At 43.9% G+C, this 25,059-nt stretch overlaps 1 protein-coding gene across 4 annotated transcripts in view; it reads right to left on the bottom strand.

Annotated features, from left to right (window-relative positions):
* Positions 1–524: 524 nt before the first annotated feature.
* Positions 525–25,059, bottom strand: part of SYNPO (synaptopodin) — a 147,192-nt gene continuing 122,657 nt past the window's right edge. For all 4 annotated transcript variants that reach the window (XM_030211320.1, XM_030211321.1, XM_030211319.1 and 1 more), the window contains exons 3-4: positions 21,996–23,896; positions 525–2,175 (exon numbers count right to left, since the gene is read on the bottom strand). In XM_030211320.1, coding sequence (XP_030067180.1) covers positions 1,567–2,175; positions 21,996–23,896 — 2,510 coding nt within the window. In that variant the 3' untranslated portion in view covers positions 525–1,566. The remainder of the gene's footprint in view (positions 2,176–21,995; positions 23,897–25,059) is intronic.

The following is a 25,059-nucleotide window of genomic DNA, read 5'->3' as shown; positions in this document are numbered from 1 at the left end:
ATTCTGTTGGTCAGTAAAGGCCTAAGCTGATGTATTTAGTTTTTACCTCAATTTACCTACTTTTTCAAATGTTGTTCTCTAATTTAGGACTGGCTGATCATTCATAAGGAGTTTTTTTTCTTTTGGGGTGATGACCACATTCCTATGCCTCAGAGCAGTGGCGTAGCCAAGGGTGGGCCTGGGTGGGTCAGGTCCACCCACTTTCGGCTCAGGCCTACCCAGTAGCAGCACACCTATGCTGATTCCCTAGCCCCACCAGCTGAAAACTCCCAACTACTGTCCCTCCTGCATACCTTGTAAATAGCAGATGGCATGCAGGCGAGACAAGGAGAGACATAGTATCAAATCACCTGTGGGACAGGGAGGAGTTCTTCTGCCCACCCATCTTGAGTCCAGGCCCACCCAAAGTTGGATGTCTGGCTACGCCCCTGCCTCAGAGTTGTGTTTCATATTAATAAAAGCAACCAATATCATTTCCTTGAGAAGCCTTGACAGCTATTGAACATGAAGGAACTTAGTAAGTCTGATAGGATAAACACTTTTTACCCGATTCTCTGGATTTACATAAACAGAAGTCAGATTTTAAAGGCACTTGCTCATACCAGGTATTATTATAAGTAGAGGTCTTCTTGATTGAAGACTTTCTTTTAGCTGTGCCACAACCAAGATACAATATCAACCCACAAGCACTTTGAAAGTTTGCAGTCTGCTGGGGTCTGAAAGAGCTATTCATTTCCAGGCAGTCACTAAGATCTAAACATTTGACTTCTTTGAATACTGTCTGAGATAAAATAAGTGCAATATCTCACTGGCTGCCTGTGGCCCCAATATTTTGTTTTGCAGGAATGTTAACCAGGTAAGTGTTAGGAACAAACTGGGTGAAATACTAATGCTAAAAAAAAAATCCTTCTGACCATCCTCTGGAAAGTTACAAAAATCTGTTCTACAGAGTTCAGCAAAAGCCAAACATTTCAGGCTGTTCACAAAAAAAATTGCAAACTGAAATCTGTTTTCTTCTTTTCGACCCTCAGACTACTGGAACAGATCTTGATCCTATCACACTGCCAAAAGCATTGCTATAGCATGTTAAAAAGAACAGTGCAACTTAGTAATCCTTTCCTTGCTTCTCTATGTGAGATTTAGTTAATGGAAGAATAGTTCCAGAATGTTCCGGTTTCTTGCTTTTGCCCTATCTTTAATGCATGTTGACAGGGTGTTGCTGAAAAGACATAATATTCCTTGTTTTCTATTCCTACAATGTAAATAAACTGAAGTTGAAGACTTTTTGATAATGAACAGTAAGTGCTCAAATCATATCGAGTAGAGATTCTGGTTTGCATATATCCCAGTTCTTCTGTTCATTTTCTGGCAGTAAACTTCACATTCAGCTGATGGCAAACTAAGGGCTGGTGGTGGGGTACAATGTGGCTGTAGTGATGTGTACCAGCCTCTAATCCAATTTCTCCTCATCCATCTACTGGGAAGCATCAAGTGCAATCAAGCTTATGGTGAATTCAATGGATCCTCTGGATATCAAATATTTGTTTTCCTTGTGGTGGTTCGGTTTTAGGAAGTGCACGGTGCTTCGGTGGGCAGGCTCCCCCTTTTCATCCTCAGGCTACCATTCCAGCCTCGGGGGCAGATGCTATAGCCTCGCAGCCCAGGGGACTTGGCTCCAGAATCTTCTGAATCAATAGATACATCAGAATCTGTTGGGGATCGTGTGGTGTAACGTCGGACCGGGGACCTAGCCATCACTGTTGTCGGTGAGTGCAGTGGGCTCATGATCCGGGGGCTCCAAGGTGGCACACTGCTGCTATTAGGCAGTGCCTTGGTACCCACAGGTGGCGTGAAGGGCCTGAAGCCTTCTGCTACTGTGCTTCTTGGAGAAGAACTCTTCCGTCTGGCAGCATTAATAATATTCCTGGCAATGAGCGCCTGCATTTGCTTGTTGGTCTTGAGATCAATTTCCTGTCTGAGTGGTGAGAGTGACCTTTCACTCCAAGATGGAGACATAGGAGGAGGTGGAGGGGGGCTCAACACTCTGAAAGCCTCTGTATACCGTTCATGGGAGCCATGTTCTTGATCTGAGCTTGACCACTCATTCAAGGGGCCTGACCATTGGACAGGGCTGGGAGAGCAGGTTGGAGAAGCCGGGAGAGATTCTCTTCTTTCCTGCATAGAAAACAGAGTGGAAGTTAGATGCTGAGAAGATCTATCAAATTGCAACTAATGAAACAACAGTTTGGAGAGTTAAGAATCTGATACAAAATGTCTATAATCTGTCCAAAGAAGTCATAGGTCACAAGCTTCTAATATCATCCTGCATTCCCAGACTTGTTGGTCTGTCATTCACAGTATCCCAGAATCGGTATCATCTGATGCTGCAACCCACAGGAACCACAAAAAAGGTAAATACGGCATCCATGTTATCAACTAAGTTCAGAGGATGGCTAGATGCACCTCACCCCACCCCACCAGCAGAAGCAGCAGCAGACTTTGACTTGCAAAGTGAGTGAGGAAGTAGGAGTAGGGAAAGGATCTCAAAGGAGACAAAATAAAGGGGTTGAGAAGAAAAAGAAGGGCAGAGAAAAAGAATGATATGAGAGAGGAGAGGATAAAGAGAGAAGAGAGTGACTCACTCAGGCCCTCATGATCAAAAGCAAACTCCGGCGCTAGAGGCTGTTAATGCCATACTAGCGCTGGAGTTTGCAGCCGACCCATGATCAGAGCCCTCGAGCGCCTGAAACAACGCACTCAAGGGCTCTTAGCGCAAGTAGCAAGCAAATGCATGCTAAACAGGGCTTCTAGCGCAATTAGCTTGCAAATGCATGCTAATCAGCGCTTAATGCATTCATCCCCAATGATCAGCGTCCAGTGCACCAAAGATTGGGTTGCTGGCCGCGGCAAAATCAATGCCAGCTCCAATCTGGTGTTACATTTTGCGGATCATTGGGGAAGAATGGTGAGCCCTGTCCTGCATGCAGTTGCATGCTGGCAGGCCCCCGTTCCCCCCCAAAGAAAGCAAATGCGATCAGGGGGCTGGAGGTCCGGTGGAGCTCCTGCCCCCCCTACGATCCCACCCCTCCATGTTCAGGGAGGGCTGGAGATCCAGTGGGTCTCAAGCCCCCCCCCCAAACCCCCAGAAATCGAGAAGTGGCCGCCTCCGTCCAAAGGTTCTCCCACCCTCCCACCCAGTGACGGGAGGGGCTGGTGGTCCGGTGGGTCTCCAGCCCCCCAAACCCCCAGAAACCGTTGAGTGGCCGCCTCCAGCCAAAGGTTCTCCCACCCTCCCATCCATCGACTGGGGGGTTGGGGGCTGGAGATCCAGTGGACCTCCAGCCCACCCCAACTCCTCCCCCCCAGCATTCTATTTCGAATACCTGGTGGTTCGTGGTGACAACACCCCCTCTTGGCCCCCTCCAGGCCCCCCTACCTTTCGTTGGAGGAGGGACGCAGCATGCCTGCCTCCCTCCTCTTCCAGCAGCGCTATTATCTTTGATTATCATGTACATGGTATGTAGCCCCGCCCAGCACATCCCAGGATGCAATGGGCGGTGCTGGGCGTCGCCATTTTGCATCGGCGTGGACTGGAAGAGGAGGGAGGCAGGCATGCTGCGTCCCTCCTCCAACGAAAGGTAGGGGGCCTGGAGGGGGCCAAGAGGGGGTGTTGTCATCATGGACCACCAGGTATTCGAAGTAGAATGCTGGGGGGGGGGAGGAGTTGGTGTGGGCTGGAGGTCCACTGGACCTCCAGCCCCCAACCCCCCAGTCGATGGATGGGAGGGTGGGAGAACCTTTGGCCGGAGGTGGCCACTCAACGGTTTCTGGGGGTTTGGTGGGCTGGAGACCCACCGGACCTCCAGCCCCCCCATCGCTGGGTGGGAGGGTGGGAGAGAGTTTGGCCATGACATTTTCTGGGGGTTGGGGGGGCCTGGAGACACACTGGAGCTCCAGCCCTCGTTGTTCGGGCCTCGGCAGGCTGTTTGACAGAACCAGACCTGTCAAACAAGTGCGGGAGGATTGTGCTGAGTGCATGCTCAGGCGCAATTCTCCCGCACTCAAACATGATAATCAAAGATAATAGCGCTGCTTAGATTTGCATGCATTATCTTTGATCATCGATGCAGAAAAGCCCTGCGCTGTCCCGGCGCTATTTTTAGGGCGCTGTTTGGAACAGCGCAGGGCTTTTGATCATGAGGGCCTCAGAGCTTCTCTTTGTAGTACTCAAACCCTCTTCCAATACTACCCTTCCCCCCCCCCCCCCCCCCCCACACACACACACACTCAAACTGCAGAGGACAGAGAAAGGAGAGAGATCCCAGGGAGAGGGAAGGAGGATTTAGAGATTGATGGAAGAGAGGGGTGAGGGGGCAAATGTTTGGGACAGAAATGATAATATAAGACTCGGTAGCAGTGACAGTAGGAGCACAGTGGGTGAACAGACTCCTCTGGTTAATTTCACTGGGTGTTAGCTTATTGTATTATTATTATCATGATATGGTATTTCATTATTGTATTATTTATGCTGTGTGCAAAGAGGAACTAATGGATGTCTTTTTCCCATGGGATGTCACATGATGATGCTTTTGCGGGAAAGGAGGAGCACATGTGCCAGGCACCAACCTTCCCCCTTTACTTCCTAATGTTCAACGCTAATAGCACGCATATAATTTATATATTATTAGCGTTGAGCAGTAGGAAGTAATTCTTTGGCACTGTTGTGGCAGTATTTTCTGTGCTTTGAAAATGAGCTTCCATGTTTGTCACCTCACACTGGGTCTGATGGAGTTTCAGATTTGTCATATTGTACTTCCAAAGGCCCAAACAGCCCAGAAAGAATAACGCAGGAGCCAAGATGAAATTGATCTTCAAACCATCTGGCCACATATGAAAGGCGAACAAAACACAGCAGCAGATTCTGGGCCAAAACTCTGAATAAAACCAATAAATTACATTAGATTATTACATTTGTATCCCACACATACCATGAAAATTCAGTGTGGCTTACAAAAGAATAGACTGGGCCAATTCCAGGAACAAGTACAGATCATTAGAAACTGCAATCCATGACAGTCACCTCCTACCAAGAAATCTTACTAGGTATCCTCCACTGGTAACAAATGTTTCAATTTGCTTATAAGTGTTTAATAACAATGTAATAAATGTTTCAATTTGATTGTAAATGTTTAATAACAGTGGAACCCAATTATCTGATTAATGTCAGCTACATTGAACTAAAACTTGGTTTTGGATAACTGTGGGATATAAAAATGAATGAATGAATACATAAAATAAAAATAAACAAACAACCAATAAAAAATAATTAATTCAAATTCAAATATTTTCTAAATAAAAGGTTTTTAATAACTTTCAAAATGCTGCATAGTTAGATTGTGTTTGAACTTCTCTAGGTAGATCATTACAATTACTGGCTGCAAAATATGCAAATGAACCAAAAAATCTCATATAAACCACTTAGAGAAGCTGTTGAAAAACAGGATGGGTATTGGTGACAAAGGGTATTCCCTTGCTAATGTCATTCCCGTTCCTGCAGTTACCACAGGTCCCCGTCCCCATGTCATTCTCTATTTCTAGGCGCTATATATAGAATCTAGCCCTAACTGGACATTTTTAGCAACACAAATTGGTTAAGTGGCACTGAAAACGAGCAGTTAGTCCCGAAAAAGTGATTTAACCAGCCAGGCGTAGCTAGGAGGGGTGTAAGGGGAGCAGCCACTCCCCCAAACGGATTTTGAATAAAATGGCGCCTAGGCAGATCAACCCTTCAGCTTCACAATGACCCCTATTTACAAAAGGTCTGCTCCCCCTGACATCAAAGCCCGGCTATGCTTCTATCTAGAAGTGGCATACTTTGAGGTACAGTAGGTCTGTTGCTGTTCCTGAAGGGTACATGTAGTTTCTTACGTGTGTGAAAATCACTAAAATACTGCCATTGTCATGCCTTCAAATCAGGCAGCTCCTTACAGAATCATCCCCTACAATGTGGTCTGAATTGAATTTGGTGGATTTCAAAAACCAGTTGAAAGCAAGTCTTTTTAGGGAGGCTTTTAATCTTCATGAGTCACTCTGATATACATTTTTATTTGCGATGCCTACTTCTGGGGCCCTTTTACAAAGGCGTGCTGAAAAATGGCCTGCGGTAGTGTAGATGCATGTTTTGGGTGCACTCAGAATTATTTTTCAGCGCACCTGTAAAAAAAAAAGCCTCTTTAAAATTTTTGCCGAAAACGGACGTGTGGCAAAATGAAAATTGCCATGTGTCCATTTTGGGTCTGAGACCTTACTGCCAGCAATTGACCTAGCGGTAAAGTCTCATGCGATAACTGGGCGGTAATGACCTACAGGCGTCAAATGCCACTTGGCATGTGCCCAATACGTGCGTCCGAAAAAAAAAAAATTTTTTTGGACGCCCGTATCAGACGAGCGCCAAAAATGAAATTGCAGCAAGAGCCACACAGTAGCCAGGCGGTAATTCCATTTTGGCATGCATTGGGCACATGTAGACGCTTACATGGCTTAGTAAAAAGGCCCCTACGTGTTTTTGAGTCACTGGTAATATTTACTTATTTATTTATTTATTTATTTATTTATTTGCTACATTTGTATCCCACATTTTCCCACCCATTTGCAGGCTCAATGTGGCTTACATAGTACCGGAAAGGTGTTTACAGGTTCTGGTGTGAACAAATACAATGTGTTGTTGTGGTAAGATGAAGTTTATATGGCAGAGCCACAATAAGTATTGTAGAGCAGAAGAGTACAGTTATCTTTATTACGTGCTTTAGTTTTCTTGTGTAGCCTATTTCAGGCATTTAAGTTATATTGTGTGTTTTATGGTCTGTTTTTATGTTATTATTTCATATGTTGATATGTTAGCCACTTGTAATCATTGATAGGCAGGTTGTAAATGATATTGATAAATAAATATATTATTCAGTTTTGTGAACTGGCTGGTTTTATATGCATAAGTCACATATGGCCTAATTTATTTTTGTTACATTTGTACCCCACGCTTTCCCACTCATGGCAGGCTCAATGCGGCAGGCAATGGAGGGTTAAGTGACTTGGCCAGAGTCACAAGGAGCTGCCTGTGCCTGAAGTGGGAATTGAACTCAGTTCCTCAGGACCAAAGTCCACCACCCTAACCACTAGGCCACTCCTCCATGCCAATGGACCTGTGCTAATGGTTAGCACAGTTCAAATTCCAGTGCAGCTCCTTGTAATCTTGGTCAAGTCATTTAACCCTTCATTGCCTTAGGCACAAACTTAGATTGGGAGCCCCCAAGGGACAGGAAAATACCTACAGTACCTGAATGTGCACTGCTTCAATAACCTGCAGGTGGTATATATGAAACCATGGGCTCCTTTTACTAAGGTGCACTAATAGATTTAGCGTAGGCTATGATTAATTAGTGTGTGCTAACTGCTAAGAAGCCCATTTTATTCCTTTGGGCTTCCTAGCATTTAGCTGACAGATGACTGCATGAACCTGGGCATATTTCTACCCAGATTTTTTTCTTTTGTTAACTTTCACCCACAAGTACTGTGGAGGCTATGGTCATGGTTCCTAGTTTAAAAAAACAAACAAAAAAAAAACTAGGAAGAAAAATCCTAGAAATTCTGAGGAGACAAACTTAAAATAAACTAAAGCCAAAAATGTCTGTGTTGATGCTGTCCTAGCAGAAGACTAAAGGGCCCTTTTCCTAAGCCGTGGTAGGCTCTACGTGTGTGCAGCGTGCGCCCAAATGAGACTACCGCCAGGCCAGCACGCACTCCTGTGGTAGTTTCAGATTTGGCATGCGCCCATAATGCGTGGTTAAATTATTTATATATTTCCTCCTATGCACCGGTTCCAGTGGTAATCGGCACTTGGCACATGCCAACCGGTCACCACGCGTGTAGCAAATGAGCCTTTACCACTAGACCAATGGGTGGCATTAAAGGCTCAGGCTGGTTTCATTTTTACCGCAGGCCCTTTTCCCGTCCCATTAAATAAAAGCCTTTTTTTGTAGATGCGCCCAATACATGCTCCGACACTACTGCAGGCCACTTTTTACCGCGGCTTAGTCAAAGGACCCCTAAGTGTGTGAGTCATAACAGAAGGATTATAGGCGCCATAACTCCCAAATACTGTGAGATTCTGGTGAAAGCTGAAATAGCTGCAAGATAGTAGAAGCTTCAGTCACATCCCAGCAGCAGGACAGGTAAAGAAATAAAAGGTCCCCGAATGCAACTGAGCAAATAGCTTCTTGTCTATAGATACCCTCCTGTCTATACCGTGCTTGTCACGTTCTATAAATACCGTGGATTCTTGATTGGACATGCTGCTTTGCTGTGATTGAAATACTGGGGAAAAGCACTGCATAGCACAGAGCCACAACAGTGCTGGGAGAGACCCATGATGCCAACTGACTTCGGGGACCTCATGGTTCAACAGTGAAGCCTCTGAGGAAGTAGGTACTTTGCAAGCAAATGGAATAATCCTGATCCTAGCTGAGATAGAAAAACTCCTTCAAATTATACAAAATACTTAATGACAAGTTCATTTATAACTTGCAAATTAGCGGTCACAAAATATGCAAATACTATTGCATCTAGAAAACCACAAAGAACTGACCTAGTAAAGCACTTAAGTGACATCTCTCATAGCTCATGGGAAAATGTGGGATACAAATGCTACAAAATAAAGCCTTATATATAATTCAAACCAGGCTGAAATCCACCTTAGGTTGTATTTGACCTTCAGTTTTCCATAAGTCCCTAGTACCAGGCAATTATCATGTGTGACATGGCAATGTAAGGTTTCCCACATGGCCTTCCAGCTGCTACCTGATGCCAAGAATGGAAGGATTGTCCTAGAATTGTGCAACATCAAGATACCAGACCTCACCTTTATGTATATCCCAAAGTCACCAACTCCCTGAAAATGTGGTTTGACTGTCTGAGCAACAGAAATAGACAAAGATCTTCAGACTTTCTCCTCATGTTTACATCTGTTGCTGGCTTTTTGTGTTAAAAAGGTTGCTCCATTGTATAACCTTTTAATGCTTGTTCTCCTCTCCCTCCTGCAAGTGATTCTGTTTCTATAGATGCAGAACTGCCAAGTTATCTAGTTCCAAGGAGGAGATTTTAGACCAGTTCTGCTTTCTGACAAGCCTATCATGATGCATTATGGGACCTGGAGCATCACTTTCAATGGGTAGAACTGGGGACTATAAATTCCACACTGCTGTGGGGTCTAAGTTGAAAACCAGGTTTGGCCAAAAGGTCTTCCTCCTGGAACTGGGTAACTTGCCATCTCTGGAATTGCTTTGGTACTGTTTTGGAATACTATTATTTACGTACCTAACAGCCAGTACTTAGGTGCTGACATTTACACTGGCCTTTGAGCTGGCGTGCCTGCACCTAGAGTTAGGCACAAACCTCCCCAGATTCTATATATGGTGTTTTACACTCTGCAAACAAATTTTCGAGGGGGTGAACAAACATGTGGACAAAGGGGAGCCGGTGGATATTGTATATCTAGACTTTCAGAAGGCGTTTGACAAAGTGCCGCATGAAAGACTCCAAAGGAAACTGGAGAGTCATGGGATCGGAGGCAGTGTATTATTATGGATTAAGAGCTGGTTAAAGGATAGGAAGCAGAGAGTAGGGTTAAATGGCCATTATTCTTGATGGAGAAGGGTGGTTAGTGGGGTCCCTCAGGGGTCTGTGCTGGGACCGCTGCTTTTAAACATATTTATAAATGACCTCGAGATGGGAGTAACTAGTGAGGTAATTAAATTCGCAGATGACACAAAATTATCCAGGGTCGTCTCGTCATGGGAGGAGTGTGAAAAATTACAAGAAGACCTCATGAGACTGGGGGATTGGGCGCCCAAATGGCAGATGAAGTTCAATGTTGACAAGTGCAAAGTGATGCATGTGGGAAGGAGGAACTCGAATTACAGCTATGTTATGCAAGGTTCCACGTTAGGCGTTATGGACCGAGAAAGGGATCTGAGAATCATCGTGGATAGGACGTTGAAATCTTCAGCTCAATGTGCTGCGGCGGCTAAAAAGGCGAACAGAATGTTGAGTATTATTAGAAAAGGGATGGAAACCAAGCATGAGGGTGTTATAATGCCGTTATATCGCTCCATGGTGCGACCGCACCTGGAGTATTGTGTTCAGTTCTGGTCGCCTCATCTCAAAAAAGATATAAAGGAATTGGAGAAGGTGCAGAGAAGGGCGACAAAAATGAGGAGAGGTTAAGATGGCTAGGACTCTTTAGCCTGGAGAGAAGGCGGCTGAGAGGTGATATGATAGAGGTTTACAAAATAATGAGTGGGATAGAGCGGACAGATGTGAAGCGTTTGTTTACGCTTTCTAACAATAATAGAACCAGGGGACACAAGATGAAATTAGAATGTGGTAGGTTTAAAACAAATCGGAGAAAGTTTTTCTTTACTCAGCGCGTAGTTAGACTCTGGAACTCATTGCCAGAGAAGGTAGTGACGGCAGCAGGCCTTGCTGAGTTTAAAGGGGGTCTGGACAGATTTCTGAAGGAAAAGTCCAATAACGATTGATCGTTATTAAATTTTGGGTTTTTTGCCAGGTTCTTGGGGCCTGGATTGGCCGCTGTCGGAGACTGAGTGCTGGGCTTGATGGACCTTTGGTCTTTTTTCAGCGTGGCAGTGCTTATGTGCTTATCCAATTTGCATGTGAAACTTAATTGAATAATGAGCCAATCAGCGCCAATAATTGGGCAATAAGAAGCAATTATCAGTGCTGTCAATAATTAGAATTTACATGCACATCTTTTTAGGCAGAGGTGTGCATAAATTCTAGTGCATGGATCTGAAAAATGGGCGTGGCCATAGGAGGCACATGGGCGGGTCGGGGCATTGCTAAAATTTATGCACGTTGTTTTAGAATTAGGGGAATCTGTGCCTAATGTAGATGCAGGGATTTCCACCAGGTTTTCACTGGTGTAAATGGTCGCGCCTACATGTAGTCGCGGTTCCTGGTGCTAAGCGATATTCTATAACTGCGCCTAACTGTACTTGTGGTTCATAGAATAGTGCCAAGTGCTATTTTTTTCAGTTCCAAATTTTTAGGCACCCAAACTACAGACTTAATCTGGTATTCAGTGACGGCAGTTCCGCGTGAAACTCCCGTTATCAAATTGTGCTTATTGCCCACTTGTTTGGCGTCTAACTTTAGCTGATCTTTCTTGAATTTTCCCCAATGTGTGTTGATTTAACAGGTTGAAAAGAGCTCATTTACAGGGCCTTATTCTACAAAGGAACAGGGGCACCTGCTTTCCTTGATAGCCTGGGTATACGTTCACTTAACATTTAGGCGCCTGCATTTATGCCAGCCATAGAGTTGATGTGTTAGTCGCTAAAAGCCAGAGATATGCACCTAAATTATAGTACTTCATAATTTACACGTGTAGCCCCACCCATGCTCCTCCCATGCAAAATCCTTCTGAATAAGGAAAGCGGGTATTTACAGAACAGTTCTCAGGCAGAATTTTGGCATTTACACATCTATGTGCATACATACATGTAAATGCTATTATTATTATACAAAACTCAGCTAGGAAGTTGTGAAGTGTAATAGCAACACCAATAGAATACTTCATTAATTATGTGTTCAGGGGTCCTTTTACAAAGGTGCACAAAGGCCTATGTGTGTGCATTTTTAAAATGTATTTTATTTAGATTTTGCTAACACCTTTTTCAGTAGTAGCTCAAGGTGAGTTACATTCAGGTACTCTGGATATTTCTCTGTCCCAGGAGGGCTCACAATCTGCTGCACGACTAATATTCCGCCACTGTCGTTATGCTCATATTAGCCCTCTCCTCAAGTCACTTCACTGGCTTCCTATCCGTTTCCGCATACAGTTCAAACTCCTCTTATTGACCTATAAGTGCATTCACTCTGCAGCTCCTCAGTACCTCTCCATTCTCATCTCTCCCTACATTCCTCCCAGGGAACTCAGTTCACTGGGTAAATCTCTCTTATCTGCACCCTTCTCCTCCACCCCTAACTCCAGACTCCATTCCTTTTATCTTGCTGCACCATATGCCTGGAATAGACTTCCTGAGTCGGTATGTCAAGCTCCATCTCTGGCCGTCTTCAAATCTAAGCTAAAAGCCCACCTTTTTGATGCTGCTTTTAACTTCTAACCTGTATTCACTTGTCAGAACCCCTATTTTATCATCCTCACTTTAATATTCCCTTATCTCTTGTTTGTCCATCCTAATTAGATTGTAAACTCTGTCAAGCAGGGACTGTCTCTTCATGTTCAAGTGTAGTACAGCGCTACGTACGTCTAGTAGTGCTTTAGAAATGGTAAGTAGTAGTAGTAATCTAAGTTTGTACCTGAGGCAATAGAGGGTTAACTGATTTGCCCAAGATCACAAGGAGCAGCAGTGAGATTTGAACCAGCCACCTTTGGATTGCAAGACCAGTGCTCTAACCACTAGGCCACTCCTCCAGGATTACTAACTGCCTGCTTCCCTCCCTCCCATGTTCAGGCTGCTTTTCTCCCTCGCTTCCTCCGAGTTTCAGTGAAACGCTGTTACCCGAGTTCTTCTGTTGTTCGCAACGCTCTGTTTTTGTTTGAAGCTACGCCTCTGCCCCTGTGCCCGTACCCGTGTTGTTTTATTGGTCGCGACGCTCTGTTTTTGTGTGTAGCTCCGCCTCCGCCCCTGTGCCTTGTCCATTTCGCCACTCCTCCTCGCACCTCCTGCGTTGTAATGAAGCTTTCGGCGAGTGTCAGTGCTCCGCCCTCGACGTCATCACGTTGTGATGCAAGGGCGGGGCAGACACTCATGGGCAAACCGGATATCTACACCACCACAAAGAGAGACGTTTCCGGCTTGGAGGTGAGGCTTCATTAGAATGTTGGAGGTGCGTTTTATATAGAGAGATTTTATATTTCTCTTATTTTTTTTTAGTACCATAATTACCTATGCTTTAAATTAAAACAGTATGTTTAAAATGTCTTAAGGGGTCCTTTTACTAAGCTGTGGTAGCATTGTGTGTCACATTAGCATTACCACTCAGCTCACGCGTGTACTTGGTGGTAACTCTGAGTTTGACGCAGTAGCAAAAACCACGGTAGAAAATAATTTTCTATCACAGGGGTGTTCCCGGCGGTAATCAGCAGTTGGCACTCGCTGAACGGTTACTGCACAGGTCAGCTCATACTGCTAAGTCATTGGGTGGCGTGAAGGGCTCAGGTGGTAAATAAACGCGTGCTGGTTTTCATTTTGCCACACGTCCATTTCCCCCCCCCCCCAACCTCCCCCCCTTTTTTCCAGACACTATGGAGAAATGGTCCAGCTCGCTTCCAATACACAAGCCCACACTACCACAGGCCACTTTTTGGCATGGCTTTGTAAAAGGGCCTTTCAGTGTTTAAACAATTCTCAGGACCCTCTTTCCTACTCAGATACTCAAATTTATCACAAGCAAAGTATACGTTTAACCTGTTTAACATTCATCATAGGCTAAAAAACCTTCCACCATCAGGTACAACCAATCTGCTCAAAAGCTAAGTACTGTTTGAAGAGGGTTTTCAAAATATAGAAAACTGAACTATTTAAAAATTTAGGAGCCCTTTTACAAAGCCGTGGTAGGCTCTATGTGCATGCAGCATGCACCAAAATGAGACTACCACCCGGCTAGCGCACCCCCTGGCAGTAATTTTGGATTTGGCGTGCGCCCATAATGCCGGGACAAGTTATTTTAAAATTTCCTACCATTTCCGGCGTTAATCAGCAGTTAGCATGCGCCAACTGGTCACCACGCGTATCACGTGTGAGCCCTTACTGCTGTGCCAATGGATGGCGGTAAGGTCTCAGACCAAAACTGGACACCCACTGGTTTCAATTTTAGCACACGTCCATTTTCCGGCCCCTTAAAAACAGGCCCTTTTCCCAAGATGCGGTAATTAATGGTACAGCGCATGGTCAAAAGACGTGCTCGTATTACCGCAGGCCACTTTTTACCGCGGCTTAGTAAAAAGACCCCATAATAAAACTGGAAGGTGGAAGGTTTTTTAGCCTGTGATACATGTTAAACGCATATTTTGCCTGTGATAAATATGAGGCTTTTCCTTCCTACTAAGATAGAGGTCCTGATAACACTGAACACATAATTAGTGAAGTATTCTATTGTTGTTAATGGCATTCTTATAAACATTTACATACAAAATGAATCATAAATATTAATGCCTATGCTACAGATTTTCACCTTATAGTGAGATAAAAAGGCATGCATGCTTTTGGGGGAATTTGGTTGTGAAGACACACGGTAAAGTGGTATCATGTGTGTACTTCTTTATTTTCTGTGTGGATGTATTTGTGGTAGGGTGTATAGGGGTTAGGGGATGTATGTATGGGGGGAGTCCATGGGGGATATGTGTGTGGAGTGATTAGGGGAAAGGAGTGGGAAAAGGGTGTGGGTGTGTGTTGGGGACTCTGGTGTTTGTGTGGGTGTTATTTATGGGGGTTTATGGTAGAGGGAGGGGTATGTGTGTTGGGAGTGTGTGGTTGTGTCTGTGTAGGGGGTGTATGTTGAGTTTGGTTTGTGTTGTGGAGGTGTGGGCTGGTATGTGTATGGGAAGGTGTGGGGCTTGGGATGTTTGTGATGGGGCTTGCAGTGTGTGCAGGTGTACATGTGGGAGGTGTGTATAGAGGGTGTGTGCATGGGAAGAGATGTGTGTGGAAGGGGGGGTAAGGGATATAGTACATGTATAGAGGGTTTTGTGGGTGGATGGGTTGTGTGTAATAGGGTGTACAGGGGGTTTGTGTATGGGGAATTGTGTGTGGTAAGTGTGTGGAGACCAGTGTGTGTGAAGGCGTGGGGGGGGGGGTGTCGAGTGTGGTGGGGGTATGGGGCAGTGTATGTGCAAGGGAGATATGGGGGTGTGTTAGTGAGGGATATTGTGGGGGTGCAGAGGTGTGTGGGGCAGTACTTGTGCAGGTGAATGTGAGGGCATTGTGACAGTTGTGTGGGAATGTGTGTGTGTGTGCTATGTGTATGAGGGTGTCAGCAGTGTATGTGGGGAGGGGGGGATAGATGTTGGGATGAGTGTGTTTGGGAGTGAGGAGGGATCCCCGCTGGCAGGCCCCATTTCTCTTCCATCCTTCAGTCTTCCTTCTTTCCTCTGCTGGGTGGGTTGGGCTCCCCACCAGTGTAGGCCTCTTCATCACTGCCACATCCTCTTTGTCATCCAATGCTGCCTTCGGCATGTTGAAGAGAGCACCACCACGGGTGTTAATGTTCCTCTACGATTCTTCTGTTGGAGGGACCTGACTTATTGAAACACAGGTTCACTTGCACCAGCACAAACAAACCTATGACTACGAATGGATGGACAGAAAGAAAGAAAAATGGGTCCTCCTCAATTGGGGTGAAATTTGGATAAAATTCCAATCTTCACAAGTAATTTTCCAAGCCTGCCCAAAACGTGCCCCCAGAAGCACCTCCTCTATTGTGGCTTAAATTTTGCAAACACATGTATTTCTAGCAGGGTGACGGGAAGGCAATTTTCAGTCAGTGACTTTATACTGGTTAATTATTTCACCCATGTACATAGTTTTAAGCTAGAAAAAAAATCCAATATCCCATACTTGATTGTTCATGTTTGTGAACTAGATATGCATAAAACATTTGTATATTTTTCTGAAGCAACCCATCTTTTCATTTTTTGTGCCACCAAAACCTTGTAGCTTATTCCAAGTAATGAAGGCAGTTTTGGAAGGTTTAGATGCCATTATGTGTGTTAACAATGAATTTACACATGTCTTTACGCAAACTCCACTAGACTTTTTACCCATAGGGTGAAATATGCTGTTGTTTTGCTTTGGTTATTGTCCAAGAAAAAATTATGTGCAGAGATTTGCATCTCCTTTCTCGCTGTAAATTTTTTTGGCACACAATTAAGTGCATGTTTTGAATGATCACAACTATGCATATAATTTAATCCCTCATCCTCTATCCCAGGACTGGCTCTGCAGTCTGCAGATAAACATATACAACTTACTGAGAAATGTGTAGACTTTTACCTGTGGAGGGTAGAAATATGCAGGCAAAAAAAAAAATCATGCTGTTTAGTTTCCTGTGTCATCTGTGAGCTTTTTTGTTTTGTTTCATCTTGTTTTTTATAAGTTTTCATTACGTTTTTATATAATTTTTTTTTAGAGCACATCTTTTCAAGAACAACACTGAAGCAACTGAAACAAGCCCAAAAGTGGGGCAGAAATACTCAGACCTGCTCTGAGCTGCCTCTTGCTGTGCCAATCAGGAAACAGGAATTAAGATACAAAATATAGCTGGGAAGGAGTTAGCCAGAACAAATTCTTAAGAGGAAGATTAGCTCTACCTAAGCGGAAGTTGTTCCCCATACCCAAAAGATTATGGTTTCAAGACTGGTTTGTGCCTGATAGCTACTTATATATGAAAACAAGCTGAAATTTAATGACAGTAAAAACTTGGCATTTTGGGTTTTTTCCCTATACTTTTGGTTTACACTACAATTTAGCTGAGTTTTTCTGTCAGCTTTTTGTTGACAGAGCCAATCTTTCAGTACCTTTACTTTGGCTGGTTCATTCTATCACAGAGTCCATGACAGGGATTTCTGTGGGTTGAATACTAGACTAGAATACGATAAGAAATAGGATTGAAATGCAAGTCTTATTGTCATTGTACCTCCAAGAAATGCTTCCAACACAAAACAGAACACAAGGATTACTGAAAGCAAAAAGCCAAATAGGAAACAAAGTTAGAACTACCAGCTGGATATTGCTGATGCTCAAGAGTCAAGGTGACTTTCCCTGGAAGGCATAAAAATCACAAGTTCAAGGCTGGCTGGTGCCTGCTAGCGGTTAATAGTGAGGCAAAATGCTGAAATTTAGGAAATATATCCCATCATAATATATGCTGGACATCTGCATAGCCCCGTCAGGATGCCCAGGATTTCAGAGGTGAAAGGCAGATAAGTTCATTGCAGAGAAATCAAGCAAAGCATTTTTTTTTTTTTTTAACATTTGCACAAACCAGCCATAATGGATTCACTTCCTTCTGCCATTGCAGGGCAGAATAATCCGAGCCTATCTCCATAGGTAAAACACTGTGCTTTCTTACCCTCCACACTTTCTAATCTCCTTTATGGAGAAGTTGGGAACTCTTTTATTAACCCCCCACCCCTTTTTTTTTTCCAATGCAGGAGTAGCCTTATGGTTAGTGCAGTGGGCTAAGAATCAGGACAGCCACGTTCAGTTCCCACTGTGGTTCCTTCTCGCCTGAACAAATCACTTAACCCTCCATTGCTCAAAGTACAAAACCTTAGATTGTGAGCCCACTATGGGTAGAGAAAGTACCTGCATATAATATGTAAACCACTTTGGTTGTACCAGAAAAGCAGTATGTCAAATACATTACCCTTACTGCCCAATCACATCAGTTTACAGAAAGAGGCATATATTAGGCTTACTTCTATATATCTTAGCTGCCATGCAGAAGCATATGGTATTATAGAATTCTCTCTTCTCCAGCCCCACCATCAGCACTCTTTCTTCATATGGAAGATCACAACTCTAAATTATTCTATAGGGTTTTTGTTTATAAATTGGACAACTGGAAAACTGGCGATTCTGTAATAAAGTGCTACAACAAAATATACCTAAAAGAGAAAGAGAGATAGAAAGTGCTTATCTCTCTCTCTCTCTCTTTTTACATAGATAGATAATGTGTGTATGTGTGTGTATATATTGGTTCAACAATTCAAAGCAAGAAGGATCATTCTCTATGATGCTGAAGTGAAATCTAAATGCATTTTTATTAGGTGTGGGCAAAAATGTTAATCATGATTAATCGTGCAACTAAATACTTTAACTGCGCGATTAATCGCAGCATGCACTTTGGGCATTTCTCTCGCTCTTTCCTACTGGCTCTCTCCTATTGAACGCAACCATTTCGCTCTATCTCTCTCACCCTCTTTATTTCTTTCTCTCATGCCCCCTTCACCAGCCTTCACCCAGATTCTCTCATGCCTCCTCCTCAGCCTTCAACCAGATTCTTTCATGCCCTCCCAGATTTTTTTAATGAAGACACCCCATCCCCCCGTTCACCTCAACAGCCTGGGCTCCAGATTTTCCCTTCTTTCTTGCTGCCTCAAAGTTCTTTTTCTTCCCCTGCATGGCTGGGCTCTGCAGCTACATGAACCGTGCCATGCAAGAAGCTGGGGAAGTCTCACAGAACTTGAAACCACGAGACTTCCCCAACTTCCTGCATGGCACAGCTCATGTAGTTGCAGAGCCTGGCCATACAGGGGAAGAAAAAGGACTTTGAGGTAGTGAGAAAGAAGAGGCAATCTGGAGCCCAAGCCTTCGAGGTAAATGCGGGGCGTGATGTGGGTCTGGATTTAAAAAAAATTAACTGGCATTAAAATGCTATTAATGTATTAAAATATTAACACATTAATAGCGTTATTAACATGTTAATTGCCTACCCCTAATTTCTATATAGCAGTAAATAGATGATTACTCTATTTTCAAGATGTGTGCACAACTTAAGTTGACAACAAGTCATCAACTATAAATAACTGGGTGGTAACAACCAATTGTTGATGTTTATCAATTGTTGAAAACCTATCTCTTCAACAAGGCCTACCACGAGAACCCGTAGCTTAACCATAACACTTCACCACCCCACCCCAACTTAAACAACATCTTTCTTTAAATGTTTACTTAGTTCTTCTCTGTCATCCTTGATCTCTTTATAACACCAATTTGTATCTTTTAACCTGTATTGGCGATGCCAAAACAGATCTTTGTAAGCCACATTGAGCCTGCAAATAGGTGGGAAAATGTGGGATACAAGTGCAATAAATAAATAAATAAATAGGATTTGAATGTGCACCTGGCTGTATGCTATTCTATAATGCTGGGCACTCAAATCCCATCGACTGTAACCCCTTAAAGGGGGTGTGGCCATAAGAGGGGCATGGGTGGGTCAGAGGCATTCCGAAAAATGGCACGCATTGTTACAGAATACTGGTTCAGCATGCCCAACTCTGCCAGTATTTACATCAGGTATCAGCAGATGTAAGTCTGGCATCCTTGATAGAATGATGAAAAAACAAAAGGTCTTATCAAAAAAACAGTAAATACTGTTATTTTTATTTATTTATAGGGAAAGGACCTCAGAAACTACCACTGTTGATGTTATGCAGATTGCTCATTCATTAGTGTCAATTGTGGTTAAGTCTCAATCATTGGTCCAAACCCCATTTTAACTTTATTCATGAAACTGTTCTTCACTTTCTGAGTTATTTTCATTTTTCAAATTTTTGACTATTCTTCAATAACTTTTCTTCGTAACATAAATTGTTAAATCAAAAAATAGCTCGCACTTATCTTTTTTTTAACTCCAGGGCCATTTCGGTGGGGAGATCTTACCGCAGCCATTGAGATGGCGGTAGGGGTTCCTGCGCTAACCCAGCAGTAACTGGGCAGCATTTACCACCAGTTAAGTTCCGGCACTACAATAAAATCTGAAAAATACCTGTAGCGTTAGAAATTTCGCATGCTGGGGGTGGGAACTACTGCTGGGCTCCTGTGGTACTTCCGGATTGGTGTACGCCAACCTTTTAGTAAAAGGGCCCCTTAGGGCAAGAGGATTTACACCAACTGAAACCTGGTGTAAATCCTGGTGCTAAAAGGCGCAGATGCCCAGTATTCAGTAATAGTTCACACATCTTCTCTAAACACCCCCTGACCTGCTCATATCCCTCCCATTACCACGCCCCTTTTGAGTTGCAAGCTATAAGATTTGCGCACAGCAGTGGCGTAGCCACAGGTGGGCCTGGGTGGGCCAGGGCCCACCAACTTACGGCTCAGGCCCACCCAACAGTAGCACACATTTGGTGGTAGCTGGTGGGGATCCCAAGCTCAGCCAGCTGAAGACTTCCCCTTGATGGTAACGAAAACAGTACTCTCCATGATACCGGCACCTGCTCATGCTCTGTTTTCTGCACATGTCTGCTACAGACTGAAAAGGTGCCCACCCACTTCTTGCCTAGGCCCACCCAAAACCTGTAGTCCGGCTACGCCCCTGGTGCACAGATCTTTATAGAACAGCGCTTAGCAAGATGCTGCCAAGTCACCACAATAATTGATGTTAGCACCCAATTATTGTTGGGACATTAGCCGGTTTAGTTGCATCTTGGGAGTGCATGCAATTTTGCATGCAGAAATTTGTGCACCATTTATAAAAATCCAGGGGTCAGTTGACAGCACTAAGAATGTGTTTCATAGTATTCTGAGCACATAGAAGGCAACTGTATAACAGAGTGTCAACATTTAGGCGCCCCAATAAAACGGGCAGGGAACCAATCCCATAAGAACACTTAAGCAGTTCCATCTTACTAAGTGGCAGTAACCCAATGCAGGCTTACTGCTAACTATACAGGAAGTTCTGCCGGGCTACCGTCATTTCCGGCACTACAAAAATGTATTTCTTTTATTAATTAAATTTAAATTTAATTTTTTTTAATTAATTAATTAATTTCCCGGGTTAACGCAGGAGCCCTTAGTGCCACCTCAATGGGTGGCAGTAAGGGCTTCCCCCCAAAATGGCCAAATGGCAAGTGCTTTACTTGCCACATGGCCATTTCATGGAAAAACGGTGAAACTTCCCTTTTACCAGCTGTGGTAAAAGGGGGCCTCGGTGCTCGTGTAAACCACACATCTATGCCAGCGCTGGCCCCCTTTTGCCACAGCTTGGTAAAGGGGCCTAAGTGCTGAATATCACACTTAACCAGCTATGTTTCTGTCACTTCCGTACACCCAGAAATTCAATTCCGGAGCCCAGACATGACCCAGAATTGAATTTGTGGGCATAATGCCGGCAGCGGTCAGCAAAACAACGATTGCCGCTGGCTGAATATCGGGCCCTGCTAAAGAATGAGGGGGATAGATTAAAATCAGTTGTGGAAACCAACAATGATTTCCAGCATGTGAAACTGAATTAACTTGCCTTGACCTACTACTGAAAAAGGTGTGAACCAGATCAGAAATCGCTTTCCCCTTTCATTAGTGACTCTGTCAATAAACCGTGTCATGAAAAAATGTGCAGTGAACTGACATTACTACTGTATATCAGTCCTACCAGATTAAGTTTAGCCTGTGTCATTGTCTAAACTGGTTAGATTTAAGCTGTAAACAGAAAGGGTCAGGAAAGAGAGGAGAAACAGAAGGAGTGGGACAACAGAATGGCATTTCAGTATATGGCTATAAATAATCAGCATCATGGATGTTTTCCAGATCAGCAGAAAGGCAAATGAAAGTCATGCAGATCTCTGGTGATTTACAGACAGTGGAAAGAGAACTTAAAGCAATAAGCAAAGTGGAGAGAAAGTCAAAAGGATCAAAAAAAATCAAAAAGGCAGTTCTCACAAAGATCACGTAGCTGAGCAGAAGGAAAGAAAAAGGTTCTTGAAGTTTTTGGGCTACAGAAAGATCTCATCTTGTCTCATCAGTTTGTTCTGTTCTTATTGTGTAGTGTTGCATCCATATAAAGGGGCTTCACCCTTGGAAACTATGTCTGTATGACATGTATAAAAGCTTTTGGTTATGCAGGATTTGCTGAACATATCGCACCTAATCTTACTGCATAGTCTTCATGGACTTTAAAAAGGAGGGCACTTCTTCAGTAGCAATCCTTTCTAATGGAAATGTGACAAATTGGAGACAGAAACGCTCCTCACCCACTCACTATTGGTCAGGATTATGACCGAGAAAGCTGGCATTATAGATCCGCTATCACAAATATAGAACGATCATACTCAAGAACTTCAAGCTTGTACTGTTTCAATGACCCATCAAAAATGGTTTCAGCTAGATGAGCCTAAATTAAAACCACACATTTGTAAACTATGATTACTTGTAGTAAAAAGAAGGCTTCCACACCTGGCATTCAATTCCTGCTTGCTTGGTGGAAAAAGAAGGTCTTGGAGCCTGGATAACTCTCTTAGCTCTTGGTGACATCACTCTAGTCAGTGAGAAAGGAACAGGAGATGCTACTGGAACTTCAGTGGCTTCATGTACTCCTCCAAGACTTGTTCGGGTGTCCTGGGTTATAATTACAGCATTACTACCATAGGATGGAGATAAAGGATTGGATGAAGGTCTATCTGACCTAAATGGAGAACGAACAACAGACGAATGGGGTACAGGAGATGAAGGGCAAGAGCTCTGTCTTGTAAAACGATATGAATTGGGAAGTGTGGGTTTGGGAGGAGGTGCAGCTTTAGTCAAAAACCTGACTGGATCTTTGGAAGGAGAGAGGACAAACTGAGAAGGCTGAAGTTGATATGGTTGATGCTTCAAGATTTCTAATTCCTTTTGAGAATGCTCACTTTCTGTTGTGCTATTGGTAATGGGATGTGCAGGTAGTTGCTTCGGAGATCTTGATAGTTTCTTGGGCAGGTGGCTGAATGCAACAGGAGGCATATGAGCATTTGAGGCATACTTCCAAGAAGGAGGCAGTGACATGGTGGGAGAAGGAGACCTTGCAGAGTCATGATGTGCTGGGGACTCAATGACAAACCTTTCCATCCTCGATTGCCTCCTAGCAAATAATTCAGCTCCTTTTCCTTTAGCTTCTGAAAGTGTTTGATTAGGTTTTGGTGGAGGCTTAGCCTGGAAACTTGGAGATTTCAGACATGAAGACCACTCTGGCACAGTATCAGCAGATGCAGGGTTAGTCCCATCACCGTCATTCAGAAAATTGGATGCTTCAGCTCCAAGAGCAAAAGGCTCTTCCTCAGGAATTGCTTCTCCGTGATCTCTCTGCTTCCGTTTTTCATCTGTGTTGTGAACTAAAGATAAGAGCTCTGGATTTGGAGATAGCTTTGGCTTCTCAACGAAGGTGAACATGGACTTCTTGTTTGATCGACGTGACAGGGAATCCTCCAGGATCCCCGATTTTTGCATGGGCATTGATTTCTTTTCTCCATAGCTAGAAATGTGAGGAACATGAGGCTTTTGTTTTGTTGGTGTTGGATACAAAACAGAATAAGAAGGAGGTGATTTTACTGAACTTACTGGAGGAGGACTGGACAAAGTCTCTGCATAAGTGGGTGGTGGAGGAAGATCTATCACAGGACTTCTATCTGTTGAAAGTTTTATCTTTGCTGGAGATTGCATTCCAAAAGGCTTTGCTGATCTATTTGCTACTGAAACAGGCTTAGCCAAGGTTAAATGAACTTCACAATATTGTTTTTTCGGCACTCCGTTCTGTTCTTTGTTAACAAATGGCGTGGTTTCCTGATCACATGTCTTATTATCAAATGTTGCATTTGTTGAAGTCTTTGCTATGTTGTCCTTTACATAAATACTTACAGGGATATTTTTTACTTCTTCAATAAAAGACTCCTGGTTGGATTGTATTATATGTTTCTTAGAGAGAATCTCTTCACCTTTATCCTCATTATCTTGAAGATGCTCTTTCTTGCTAAAATTCTCTCTTTCTGCCATATTTTCCTCCATGTTGTCCTCAACTGGCTGTAGTCCAGGATTTTCTGAATTCAATAATGTTTTCAACAGTGCTTTGTCTAATGAGGTGCGTTTCAAGCTGTCTTCCTTGTCATGGTGAAGGACTCCTTCTTTATCCCTTGCGATCACTTCAGGTGCACTTGTTCTGTATCCTTCTGAGGTGAGGCTGTTCACTCTTTGTTTGCGCCTGTTAAAAAGCTGCACCCCTCTTGAGCTGGTGCTTGGCGGGGTAGTTAACTGAGCAGCAATTTTTTGACTTCTGACTTTGGCTTCTCTTAGCTCCTTCTCAGAAAGGCTGACACTTCTAGGAAGATCTAAGGAAAAGAAAATAAACAGAGGTCAGTATTAGCAATAGAATATGGATAGGAAAACCCTAGAGGGAGAAACTTGAAAAGAGGATACTTTTAATTCTTGTTAACAAATGGCACTTTGCACAGGTTTAAAGAACAAGTTTCAGAGACAAAGAGGAGAAACATGAAAGGTAAACTGTAGGCACCAATTCTAAGGTGCAGAGTACGACATACTTTTATTATGTGCTTTAAAAAGACAGATTGAAATAACCCTAGCAAGCAGGGAAGCTCAGCACGTATGTGACCATCTCGGAGAAAAGGTGACTAAGCTGCTTATTTTCGAACGAGAAGGCCGGCCATCTTCTGACACAAATCGGGAGATGGCCGGCCATCTCCTAAACCTGGCCAAATCGGTATAATCAAAGGCTGATTTTGGCCGGCTTCAACTGCTTCCCATCGCGGAGCCGGCGAAAATTCAAGGGGGCATGTCGACAGTGTACCGAAGGCGGGACGGGGGCGTGGTTAAGAGATGGATGATAATGGAAAAAAGAAGGCCGGCTCTGACGAGCACTTGGCCGGCTTCACTTGGTCCATTTATTTTTAGGACCAAGCCTCCAAAAAGTGCCCCAAATGATCAGATGACCATGGGAGGGAATCGGGGATCACCTCCCCTTACTCCCCCAGTGGTCACCAACCCCCTCCCACCCCCCCAAAAAATTAAAAATGTTTTTTTTCCCAGCCTTTATGCCAGCCTGAAATGTCATACCCAGCTCCATGACAGCAGTATGCAGGTCCCTGGAGCAGTTTTTAGTGGGGTCTGTGCCAGAGCCGGTGGTGGGAGGCGGGGATAGTGCTGGGCAGACTTATACGGTCTGTGCCAGAGCCGGTGGTGGGAGGCGGGGCTGGTGGTTGGGAGGCAGGGATAGTGCTGGCCAGACTTGTACGGTCTGTGCCCTGAAAATGACAGTTACAAATCAAGGTAAAATATACACAAAAAGTAGCACATATGAGTTTGTCTTGTTGGGCAGACTGGATGGACCGTGCAGGTCTTTTTCTGCCATCATCTACTATGTTACTATGTTATGTTACTTCAGGCAGGTGAGCCCAGGCCCATCCCCCCCACCTGTTACACTTGTGGTGGTAAATGGGAGCCCTCCAAACCCACCACAAACCCACTGTACCCACAT

This window comes from Microcaecilia unicolor, chromosome 8 (assembly GCF_901765095.1).
Source record: "Microcaecilia unicolor chromosome 8, aMicUni1.1, whole genome shotgun sequence".
NCBI lineage: Eukaryota > Metazoa > Chordata > Amphibia > Gymnophiona > Siphonopidae > Microcaecilia > Microcaecilia unicolor.
Note: the sequence above shows the minus strand (reverse complement) of the source record. Positions and strands in the feature narration are given on the sequence as shown.